This window comes from Dama dama, chromosome 2 (genome assembly GCF_033118175.1).
Source record: "Dama dama isolate Ldn47 chromosome 2, ASM3311817v1, whole genome shotgun sequence".
Lineage (NCBI taxonomy): Eukaryota > Metazoa > Chordata > Mammalia > Artiodactyla > Cervidae > Dama > Dama dama.
Genome location: NC_083682.1, coordinates 18629471 through 18641352, shown reverse-complemented (window position 1 = coordinate 18641352; position 11882 = coordinate 18629471). Strand labels below are relative to the sequence as shown.

At 46.8% G+C, this 11882-nt stretch overlaps 1 protein-coding gene across 6 annotated transcripts in view; it reads right to left on the bottom strand.

The window, feature by feature from the left end:
* Window positions 1-5173: 5173 nt before the first annotated feature.
* ARHGAP32 (Rho GTPase activating protein 32) overlaps window positions 5174-11882 on the bottom strand; it is a 191520-nt gene continuing 184811 nt past the window's right edge. For all 6 annotated transcript variants that reach the window (XM_061166684.1, XM_061166693.1, XM_061166721.1 and 3 more), the window contains one exon: window positions 5174-11135. In XM_061166684.1, the coding sequence (XP_061022667.1) occupies window positions 8877-11135 (2259 nt within the window). In that variant the 3' untranslated portion in view covers window positions 5174-8876. The remainder of the gene's footprint in view (window positions 11136-11882) is intronic.

Below are 11882 nucleotides of genomic sequence, written 5' to 3'. Positions count from 1 at the left end.
AAAGAGACAATTCATTTAGTGGTGCATAGAAATCTATATTTTAAAAAAAAAAACTCGGCAGGGAATTCTGATGTTGTGTCCAGGTTTGGAAACTCTGCTGAAGCTCAGAAACCCTTCCAGGACTCAGCCTATGAAAACGGAGACGTGTGTCTCCAAATGTTTATGCCATTTCCTAAAAATAGCAATAAGCAATATCTGAGGAATCTGAAAACCACAAAATCATCCTTAGAAATTATCAAGTCTCCTAATGAAAGCAACCTCTCCTTAGCGTTCCTGGGACAGAGGGCATTTTCATCCAAGTGCTGTGTGTCACAGCTCCAGTCTTACCCTCCTGTTCTCATGGCTGGCTCTTCACATCACCTCCCCAGTCTCTGAGGCCGGGCCCATGCCCTTGAAGTGCCCTTGTGGAAGTGGGTGAGAAGAGAAGAGCGAGAAAGCAGCCCAGGGAGCATCCAGAGTTCCCAGCCGTCCTGGTCCACACACAGGACACTTTCGAGAAATCAACGCGTCACCAGCGCCATCTGGTGGCTTCTTTGAAATCCCGCTCTCCAGGCTGCAGGAAGATCAGGTCTCAGCGTCTAGAGATGCCTGCTGGTTACAAAGGCAGCTCTTCCCTGCAGGACTGTGCGTGGGCAAAACAGTTTTCTAGAGTTATTGTTTCTATGACCCCTTTCTTTCTTTCTTTCTTTAAATTTTATTTTAATTGTAGGATAATTTCTTTAGAAGGTTGTGCAGGTTTCTGCTGTACAATACATGAATCAGTTGTACGTATACATATGTCCCCTCCCTCTTGAGCCTCTCCCCCCACCCCATCCCCCTAAGTCATCACAGAGCATTGAGCTTAGCTCCCTGTGTTATATAGCAGTTTCTCATTAGCTATTTTACACATAGTAGTGTGTATGTTTCAATGCTACTCTCTCAAGTCATCCCACCCTCTCCTTCCCCTGCTGTGTCCGTAAGTCTGTTCTCTATGTGTCTCTATTCCTGCCCTGTAAATAAGTTTATCAGTATTCTTTTTCTAGATCCTATATATATATATATATATATATATATATATATATGCGTTCATATACAATATTTATTTTTCTCTGACTTACTTCACTCTGTATAGCAGACTCTAGTTTCATCCACATCAGTTCAACTGACTCAAATTCATTCCTTTTAAAGGCTGAATAATATTGCACCATGGCTTCCCTGATAGCTCAGTTGGTAAAGAATCCATCTGCAATGCAGGAGACCCCAGTTCAATTCCTGGGTTGGGAAGATCTGCTGGAGAAGGGATAGGCTACCCACTCCAGTATTCTTGGGCTTCCCTTGTGGCTCAGCTGGTAAAGAATCCGCCTGCAATGCAGGAGACCTGGGTTCAATCCCTGGGTTGATAATTAAGCCTCCAACTAATAACAATAAATGAAAAAAAAAAATCCCTGGGTTGGGATGATCCCCTGGAGAAGGGAAAGGCTATCCACTCCAGTATTCTGGTCTGAAGAATTCCATGGACTGTATAGTCCATGCTGTCGCAAAGAGTCGGACATGACTGAGAGACTTTCACGTTTCCACGATATATATGTACCACAACTTCTTTATCCATTCATCTGTGGATGGACATGTAGGTTGCTGCCATGTCCTGGCTATTGTACATAGTGCTGCAATGAACACTGGGGGTACATGTGTCTTTTTGAATTGTGGTTTTCTTAGGATATAGGCCCAATAGTGGGGTTGCTGGGTCATATGGTAGTCTCTTTAACATTTTTCATTCATTCATTAAGCCTATTTGCATACATATTGTGTGTCAAGGAATTGTAGGGCTTAGAAATCAGTGAAGGGATGCAGACAATTAGTAGGCAAAAAATACAAACCATTTCTGAATAAGTGCTATTTAGAGAATTAAGAGGGTGAGGGGATCAAGTGGTCTTGAACTGGGTCTCCAGGAAGGCTCTCTGATGGAGTGAGAACCCCGTGAAGAGAAATGGCCTCCTATGAGAAGGGCATCCTCAGCTGAGTGTACGGCTTGAGCAGGGAACCTGGGCTCGGGACAGAAAGCAAGGGCTTTCTGCACTACCAGTCTCCCTCTGAAGTTTCCTTTTAACCACCAAATTATGTCTTGCATTTATCTCTACCAGTCAAGATTCTCTTCCTGCAAGATACATGTCAACTATGTAAAACCCTCCAGTTTTACAGAAAGGTTGACCCAACTGATTGGATTCTTAATGATATATAACAGAACCCTCTCTTCCTTAATTCTGCACAATCTTGCACCATCCCATAGTACAAAGCCTGGACAACTTTTACTGGGTACTTGCTCTCCTGCTCTGCCCTTTAGGGGGACACTATCTACTTTAGTGCTCACAGCAACCCCAAGTGGTAGGTACTATTATTATTATTCCCATTTTAGAGATGACAAAGCCATGGCTTAGTATGAATTTTAGAAAGGCTTAGTAGTTACGGGTTTTAGAATTTGTAGCAGTTAGGATTCAATTACTCAACTCTAAAGTCTGCTTTTATTAGAGCATAAGCTTGGCAGGAGTACCTGGGTCTGACTCAGCTCCCTCACTCTTCACTAGCTGTATACGACAGTGGTGATGGGTTTAACCTCTGCGCGCCTCGGCTTCATGTGTAAACTAATGGGGAACAGATGAGTTCATGACGTACCAGGCTTACAGCAGCAGCTGGGTAGTGTGTAGTAAGCAGTGTCACCATGGGCGTTCAAAACACTTCTATACTATTGCTAAATACACAATAGTATTTGTGTTGCTAAAATACACAAAACTGAAGAGTCAACTATGTGAATTATGTGCTGGTATTCTTGTAAATGTTTTGATGAGAAAGGCAGGCAGATCTAAGGTTCTAAGGGTTATTTCTGTTATCCCTTAATACAGTATTTGAGTTGACTGTGTGAATAGCAATATGCATGAACTACACTTCCTAATAGCTTGAATATTTCACGAATGAGACTTGACTATGTAACTCTATGATAGGAGACAATGGTATAGACCTCGCCTGTGTTAAGTGTATAATGGGAGGCAATGGTACAGACCTTGACTATGTAGGTGTATAATAGGAGACAATGTTATAAATGATCATGAGCATCTTACCAATTTTAGAGAATGTTTTTTTTCTGTATTGCTTGTCAGGTCAATTAGACCTAATTTTTCTATCTTTCACTGCTATCAATAATTGAATCTGGGCTTAATATTTATTCACAGGGATAGAGAAATTAATGATTAACTTCTGGAATCACTAAAGAGATGGGGAACCATGGTGCGAATGAGAAAAAGTGGCAAAGCTCTGGAAACTAGAACCGGTTTCCCTCCGACAGGGGCCCATTCCATCTGCTAGCATGGAAAATGTCATTGTGTCTAATCATATTGCTTTCTTACAAAAGGTCAAATGTAGGGAGAACTCTTAAGAGTCTGTTTTATTCTCCCTTCTAAGCATCTTACACAATAATGTCACCTTCTGAAACTTGGCTACCCAAGTACCTTATTAGGAGAAAAGAATCAGAGGCTCCAAGTAATGAAATACAGATGATGCAAAGCCCCAATCTTTCAGAATTTTGCTCACCATTTTGACAAAGCTTATTTATTTTGAAAGGTTATTTAGAGGAAGTCTGACAGGTAGCATATAGACAGTGGCAGGAAGTGACGTCAGAAAGGAGGATTTAGGAAATTTAAAAAAAAACAACACAAGACCATGATAGGACTCTTTTATGTATAGACTGGCATGATAGAGCATTTGGTATTCGTAGAAGCAAACACTTTTTATCTCCATGTGTCCTGACCATATCACTATCTTATGGGACAGTGATCCACAGGTGTAAATGATGAGTCCTTAGGTATACTAACAGCAAAATAAGTTTGTGGCTTGAAATATATTCTGGAAATACTATAATTAACTAAAATACTTAAAATAACAATTAAATCTCAATTTTCTTTTTAAGACATACACTCTCAATTATGCAATTATGTGAGAAACATGGCAACTAAAATGTCTTTTTTCAGGTGGTTGCAGGTATTCGAAGCTTTAATTGTAACAGGGAGTCAATATTACTATAGTGTGCCCTTTTCCTGTAGAACCACAAAAGAAAATTTCAAACACCACCAATGTATTTACCACTGATTCCTCAGTGATAAGTAAATACACATTTTAAGAGGAAGGGACTCTATTTTCACGAGCATGAAGGAAATTTGGTAATAGTTGGTATGGAAATGACAACTTCAGGAAATTAAGGACAGTGGAAGACCCAGTGGAGCTGCCATGTATGTCTGTTGTCCCCTCTGAGCAGCAGTCTCCATGGGAGCGTGTGTTCAGGCTGGGAGTGTTTACTGGAAGCAGATGTCACACCTTGCTTCCGGTCAGCGTGTGGTAGCAAGTACACAGAACACGGTGGGCACGCCAGGGTCACCTGTACTGAACAGGTGACTTCCCTTCCGTACGACTGGCAAAAAAGTGACAGGCAGGCCCTAATATTTTAGGACGAAGAATGATTTGTAATTTATCATTCCCAGTAGGAAAACTAGAATTTCAATAACTTGATACTGGGTTTGTTTTTTCCTTCAAAAATTTCTGGTTGAAATAGAAGCATTGGAGAAGAACTTTGGCATAGGAATGCCTCTGGACCCCCATCTGGCAGCTGGGTGACTGACAGCATTTGACCCATTGGAATGCTTCATCTTTATCCACACACCAGCTGAAAACAGTTGACCAAGTGTAGGAGATTCTTTTCTGGTCATTTCACTCCACAAAGTACACAGGATGTCTAAGATGCTTTGTGGGAATCTTGAGAAGTGGCTGTATACAGAACCCCAATCTGGAGAACCCTAAGAAGCTAGCTCCCTCTCCTGTAAGCTTGGGAGCCAGGAGGCGGCCCAGTGCACAGATGACTGCAGGCAGCCCGACCAGCAGCAGGTCTGCACAGACCCTGCAGAGCAGGCCAAGGTCTGCTCTGACCTGATACTGTCTGACCTGGGAAAAAATTCAGCCAGACAGCCTACTGTGAAAGATGAAAACAGGAGATATTAAACCCCTTCCCTCAAATAAAGTATTTTTTTGGTATAACAACTTATGTCATGCAAACACTCATCTTTTGGCCAGAATAGCCCCGATTACCCCTGATTACCCATCTACTTTGTTATAACTCACATTAGGTTTAGAAAGCAAACACATACACAGGAAGTGTGTTTTAACCTGAAATAATTTTCTTGATATTTGAATTGCTTTCAGTGGGACATTTGCTTTAAACCACAAGATATCTCCATCTGGATTATCAGAATACAAAATCCCTTCTCTCCCCGCCCCCCACCCCAACCAAAACAAACAAAGGAACAAACGAACAAAACCCCAAACCCACAACTCAGCTTCAAATAAGCTTTGAAGAAATGAGACTCTAAATATTTACATATGGGTCAAGAAATAAATCACAAACTATTTACAAAAATACACAAGCTTATATGCATCAACAATTTACACCAGTTCACAAAAATATTAAAACATAAAAAAAAACACTATATAAATTAAAGTTAAGAACTCAGAAGTATGAGCTAAGACTTCCTAGGATGCTTCTCTCATGCAGGTCATGGTTGAAAAATCAGATTTTGCTATCTTGGAATCTAAACGGTAAAACAACCATTTTTATTCTTTGAACACTAACAGCACTAATCAAAAAAGGAAAAAAAGACCCTCTGTGCACACTGACATTATCTTGCACACAGTTAAAATATACCATTCCTGACATTCCGTTAACACACAGTACTAAAAGTCACATGCCTCTAACCATTTGGAAGTAACTTTCTGACATACTTTTGCTTTCATTATTACTCCTTACACACACTGCTCAGACGATACTCTGCCAACATATTGGATGGGTGACTGACGGGGCTGGGAACAGATAAATGGACTTCGCAGGCTCCTTTTTTTTAAACTAAAGGGCGGATTTCAAATTTACACTGTATACATCTATTGCTGCTTCAGGTGTGGTAATGACCTAGTCTGTCTCTGCTCATTTTAATGGTCCCTCTTCTTTACAGGATTATTCCTAGATATTTCAACCTGACCTTTTTAAAAAGATGCTTTGCCATTATAAAAATGTGCAGGCCCTGTCTTTGGGACCGTCCCAGGGACTTTCATGTTTTTAGAAGGAAACTGAAGACAGTGAGCTGTCGATAAGGCTCAGATGAAATCTACTGGAAGGAGGTGGCATCTCTGGGGCTGTCAGCAGAGTCCCTGATGAGACATCCAGGGAATATTTATTTCAATCAAACCAAGCTGTGGCATCAGAATTTTGCCAAACAAAAGGATAAAATCTGGAGACATGGCTGTGAAAACACCAACAGAATTAAAATTCTGGGTTTCACGAGTAAGGCAGCTCCGTTTCCTTGATCGTAGGCTCCACGTCAACGTGTCAAAGTGCTGACACCTGGTTACTCAGTCTGTGACGTCATACACTAACAAGGTGAACTGTGCTGAGGTAAGCTGGCTCACAGTGACCTGCCACCTACCTGCGATAACTAGAAAGGGAAGGATGCAGGCGAAGTCCTTCAGTAACTGCACCCAACGTTAAGGCTGGATCTAGACTCGGTGAAACAATGCTAAATTGTGTTTCACACTTTTACCAGGAATTTGAGCCATTTTTCTGTATTCAAAATATGTACCTGATATTTCCAAACCCATAGGACATTAACAAAGTAACTGCTTTAAAGAATTAACCTTAGTGTTTATAAAATAGACTTTAGTTTCAGGAATAAACAGTGTGTGTGACCAATCCACAGATATGAACACTGGACAGACTTCAGCCACATCTTTCTAGGCTCTCAGCTCCTAAAGCCATCTGTGTCTCGGGGCCACACCAGTTCCTTTCTCTAATCTCCGGGCTGCCTGTGAGAGCTCAGACGGCTTGTCTTCCCTCAAAGCGGCCATCAGTCGCCTACTGACAAAAAGATGGTAATGGTTGGAAAAAAAAATTAGTGCTGCATGTTCACCAAAGAGCAAATTCCTGCACGGAGATCCTGATGTGTGTGCTAAACGGAAGTATCCTATCAGGTTCCCTAGCACTGGGACTACAGACCAGGAGGGTCTGTACTGAGGCCTGAATTTCACAGACCTTTTCTATAATTTCAGGATTTCCTCCATGATCTTTATTGAATCTCTCTGATCAATTCTGGGGGAACAAAAGAACACCTAACAGAGTATTTCCACATATATTAATAAGTAGATGTGTTGCTCTTAAAACTTTATTTTCTTTTTCTAAATATAAACCCTTAAAATGCAATCACATGGTTTTTTAGATTTAAAAAAACTGGCATGAATCCTAATCTTTATACAATTTCACAGCAATAATAGCAGCATCAATTTAGCCTCTTAAAAGATTTTTCTTTGCTCTAAATAAACGTTAGTTCCAAGTTTTAAAAAGCCAGAGCAGCAACCATCCAGTAAATGGAATGGGATTCTCCTAGTGTCTTCTACAAACTTGAGCATTTAAAACATGTGAATGTATAAAAATCAAGTATTATTAAGAGCCATGGAATGACATGATTATCTCAACTCGTTTTATAAATACAGGACTGCCTTCTGGTCTGGCGTTCGTGGTGGGGTGGGTTGAGAAAATGGAATGCAAACTTTCAAAAGAAAGTCCTGGGTATGGAACATGTTTGACATGTCTGCAGCGTGAACCTGAAATGCTGGTGTGGATGGCAATTACAGTTAAGACTGCAATCGCCCAGGGACAGAGGGAAGACACAACACTGTAATTCCTCGGGACCTAAAGGGTCACTGCCCAGAATTCCAGCAGTCAAATGGGCCGTGCTACGGGTTATTGCAGAATGCTCAGTTTACTAACAGGTAATAATAACCTGTAGCTACTGTAAGAATTCCCAGGACACCTGGTTTAGAAACAAATTAACATGTGAATTTACAATCATGTGACAGTATGTGTGTTTATCCAGGCAAACCATGCTGGTTTTCCATTGTTTTTTAAATGAGGGGGAAAAAAAGAAACTGCTTTAGGAAAACAAATGGTGTGAAATACTTCACTAGGATCACAATTTATCAAATACTATGGAGGAAAAAAAAAAAAAAACTGAAGACAGGCAGCAGCTTAGAACCACTGATGTCATTTTCTGGTGCTAACGAAGGTCACCGACTTCCACCTAAGAAGTTTCTTTAGTGGGATGAGCCTGTTCACTGAAGTGTTTGGAGCAACCAGGAGAAAGGCATGGTTCAGCCTGAATCAAATGGGTCTGATATTTTGTAATGACTATTAAATGCTTCAAGTCCTAATTCCTTTTTTCTTTTTTGGCTATAATTTGTTAAATGTCCAATAATGGTCTTATGTGAAGGCTCAGAGAGAAGTTTCTCTCCACTCTAATTTAACACACAGCCCCTTCTAAGACAGGGGGTATGACCTGACAAGGAAAATAGGTGACCCTCTGGGCAAGGCCGTGGCTACTGGGAAAGCAGTGGGAATAGGACAGGACAGGGCACACAAGACCTTCAGGAAGTGGGTGTCAGCTGCTCTGCAGGACGCAGCAAATGCTAGAAAGGATGAGGTCAAACTCAAATTCCATTAAAGGCAGTCCTCAGGCTCTTACAAACCAGCCCTATGTGGCAAGTACGGTCTGTAACAAATTTCTTTACTAGGTTTTCAACACAGTGCTTCACAATCGTTCAGATCTTTAAATGACAAAAATGACACAGTCTGTAGGTGGAAGAGGTGGTGATGAAACTGGGGAGGGGGAAAAAAGATGGTGATTTGTTTTCTTCTTATTTTTTTAATGTGGTGGGGGGGGGGGCGGTTTGTAGCTTTTTTTTTTTGGTTACTGAAAAAAAAAATAGAACAGTCCACTGTCCAGCAGAGGCTGCGTCAACTCTATTGCTCCCAGGGCTCATTCTGCATGGACCTGCGTTTCAGGAGGCTGCAAGGCCAGCTCTGTGGGCAGGAAGGCGCCCTGCCCCAGAGCTGTGGCGTATGTCCTGCTCTGGGGGTGGGGGAAGCCGGGGGGCATGTACGGGCCCATTGCTGCTGCTCCGAAGCCCCCTCGCTGGTGCTGGGGCGGGGAGTGGTAGCCCTCCAGGTTATCGCACTGGGGCCCGGCAGCCCCCCGGCCCGGGCGCCTGCCGTGGGTGTGGTGGTGGTACCGCACGCCGGCGTCCCTGTCCACGCTCTGGGGGTGGTGCAGTTTGAGGCTGTGACTCCTCTCTGGCTTAGGCGGCGGGAGCGCGGACTGCGGCAGGTGCTCCTCCTCCTGGTAGCAGTCTCTGGGGTGCTTCTCTGCGGCCGGGGGCTGCCGGGCCCGGGGCCGCTCCAGCTCCTTGGGGAGCCGCACCTCTTTGTGGCTCGGTCTTAAAGACTCCGGCCCCGACGGCACGTACTTCCCTCCAGAGTTAAGGTAGCTGACCGGCTCGGCAGGGTCTGGAAGCCCTTTGGGCCCGTAGTCTAGCGGGCCGGCTCCCTGGGGGAAAGGGGGTCCGTTCTTCGGGTCGCACAGCTGCCTATGGCTTGCTTCCTGATGCGGCCTGTGCTCGGGGAGGCTGCAGCCCGCGTCATGCAGCTTTCGGTTCCTGACGCTGCTCTGCTTCTGGGGGAGGCACGGCTTCTCCGGCTGCCCGTTGCCGTACCCGCCCTGGTGGTGGGGCGCTCGCTCCAGCTCCGGCTCCGCGTGCTTCCGGTAGAAGCGGTCCTCCCCCTCGGGGCTCAGGGCCTTGGCCGGGTGCCGCCCCTCCTTGCCCTCGGCCACCGAGAGGAGTCCAGTTTTCCCAGGATCCGACTTGCTGCGCAGGTGGATGACATAGATGCCGCCCAGGTCGTCCGGCGCGCCGGCCGGGCTCATGTTGTCGTACTGGGACACCACGGGCCCCTTGGCCTTCTGCCGCGCGCGGCTCTCCCTGCGGATGGACTGCAGGCGGTACTTCTCCAGGTCCTCCAGGTCCCACGAGGCGTACGCGTGCTTCGCGTCGGCCACCGGGGGCATATGGACCACGCTGTGGTCACTGGCCGGGAAGTAGCTGGCCACGCTGGGCCGGGGGCGCACGGCCGCCCCCCCGGCTAACGTGTACACACTCTTGCCCTGCAGCCGCGGGGCGAGGAAGGCCAGGTCGCGGCCGGGCAGGCGGTGCAGGGGCCGCAGCTGCACCGTGCCGTAGGCATCCACGTCGCACAGGGCGCCGTCGGGGCTGTAGTAGGAACCGGCCGAGCTGGCGTAGGGGCTGTACCGGTAGTGCACCCGGCCGTTCTCGAAGTAAGGCTGCAGCTGAGTGACGTGGTAGTCCGAGCGGGCCTGGGACGACTGATATGGCTTATACTGGTACAGGGGTCGTGGGCAGTAGGCGGGCTCCTCATCTGGGGGCACCTCAGTCCTGGAGATGGGGACAGAGCGGATCATGGAGGACGGAGGCGCGTGCAGAGACTGCACCCGGCGGATGGTGGGGTACGGCGGCATGTCTTCGGGGTAGCAGCCGCCCCTGACGGACGAGCTCAGCGAGGACACATACTCGGCCCGGCTGCATGGCTTCGGGTGGTGTCCAGACACGCTTCTCCCGGGGGCCACGTACGTGTTGTACCGGGGACCCATGGAGGCTGGTGGCTCCGACCTGGACGCGTACACCGGGTGCGGCTCCGCTTTCCCGTGATGGGGTGGCACGCTCTGGGGGCGGAACTGGCAGTTTGGGGTCATACTGAAATGCAGACAGTTTTCCGGACCGAAGGGCTCCGTGGTGAGGTCGGGCCTGGCGAACGTGGAGTAAGCAGTCTTCAGAGAGGCGTGCTTGGCTTGTGGGACGGGGAGGGGCAAAGGCAAGGCCTCTTCCGCAGAGGCAGCGGCAACGAAGGAGTGGTACCCGGCGCTGCCCGCCCCGTCTGCGCTGCCCGAGTGGAGGGCCGCAGCCAGTCTGCTCTCCATGGTCCTGGCGGGGGGCGCCGGGGTGGGGAAGCCACAGGAGGCGTGCGCGGGCACAGACTCAGCGCGCAGGTGCAGCGCGGGCGCCCTGGCGCCTTCCCGTACCTTTTCAGGAAGGACGGGCTGGGGAGCTGGAGCAGAGGCTGGGCACTGTGCAGCGGCCCCGCCATCCCCAACCAGGACAGGTGCAGGGTCACCCAGGCCCCTGAGTTCGGATGGCCTCTCTGGAGCCGGAACTGCTCCTTGAACCTGTTGAAAGATGATAGTACTGTGAGTGTTTTTTTATGCTTCCCTCTATGGAATCAAACATTACTGAATTCATAACTCACAAGCTGAGGCCATGTGGGCAGCAGCTGGAAATTTCCCAAGCTGTGCAGAGGTGCTGGACAGGGCAGAGGCCTACCTGTCCCTACAGTCAGGAAAATAAGGCAGGCCTGTGTGGCCACCTGGTGAGGCAGCCAGCCCATCTTTGCAGAGCTGTTCTCATTTAAGATGGGTTTTCAAGAGATGGGGTGGACCATGACAGATCTGATTTGCTTAAAAGACCACTAGGCTTGAAAACACATACCCGGTCTATCTGTGCAGCTCAGTCTCAACACCAAGAACATTCTGTGAAACAAGCAGTGCTGGTTCTACCTGAAGAGTGTTCTGAAGTGACACCCACCCCCCAGTGGGCAGTTTTCAGCCCCCAGGCCAGGGAGGGACAGGAAGGGACACGTCCAGGTGGCATTCAACACAGCCCCCGCCTCTCCCTCCCCCTCCAGTGGGTCTGTGGCAGCAGAAGACAAACATGGTTCTCACTGCAAGGCTGCAGACACTCTGCCCTTGAGAAACAAATGGCTGGAAATAGCATCTTCCATAGAGGACTAGAAAATGAAGTCCTTTTAGTCCAAGGCAACGACAAAAAACCTTCACAGTCTGCATATAACATTCTTGCATCAAAACAGGTGCTTGACTATTCAACAGTGTGCTAGCTAATGCTTTTTGAAAAAACAA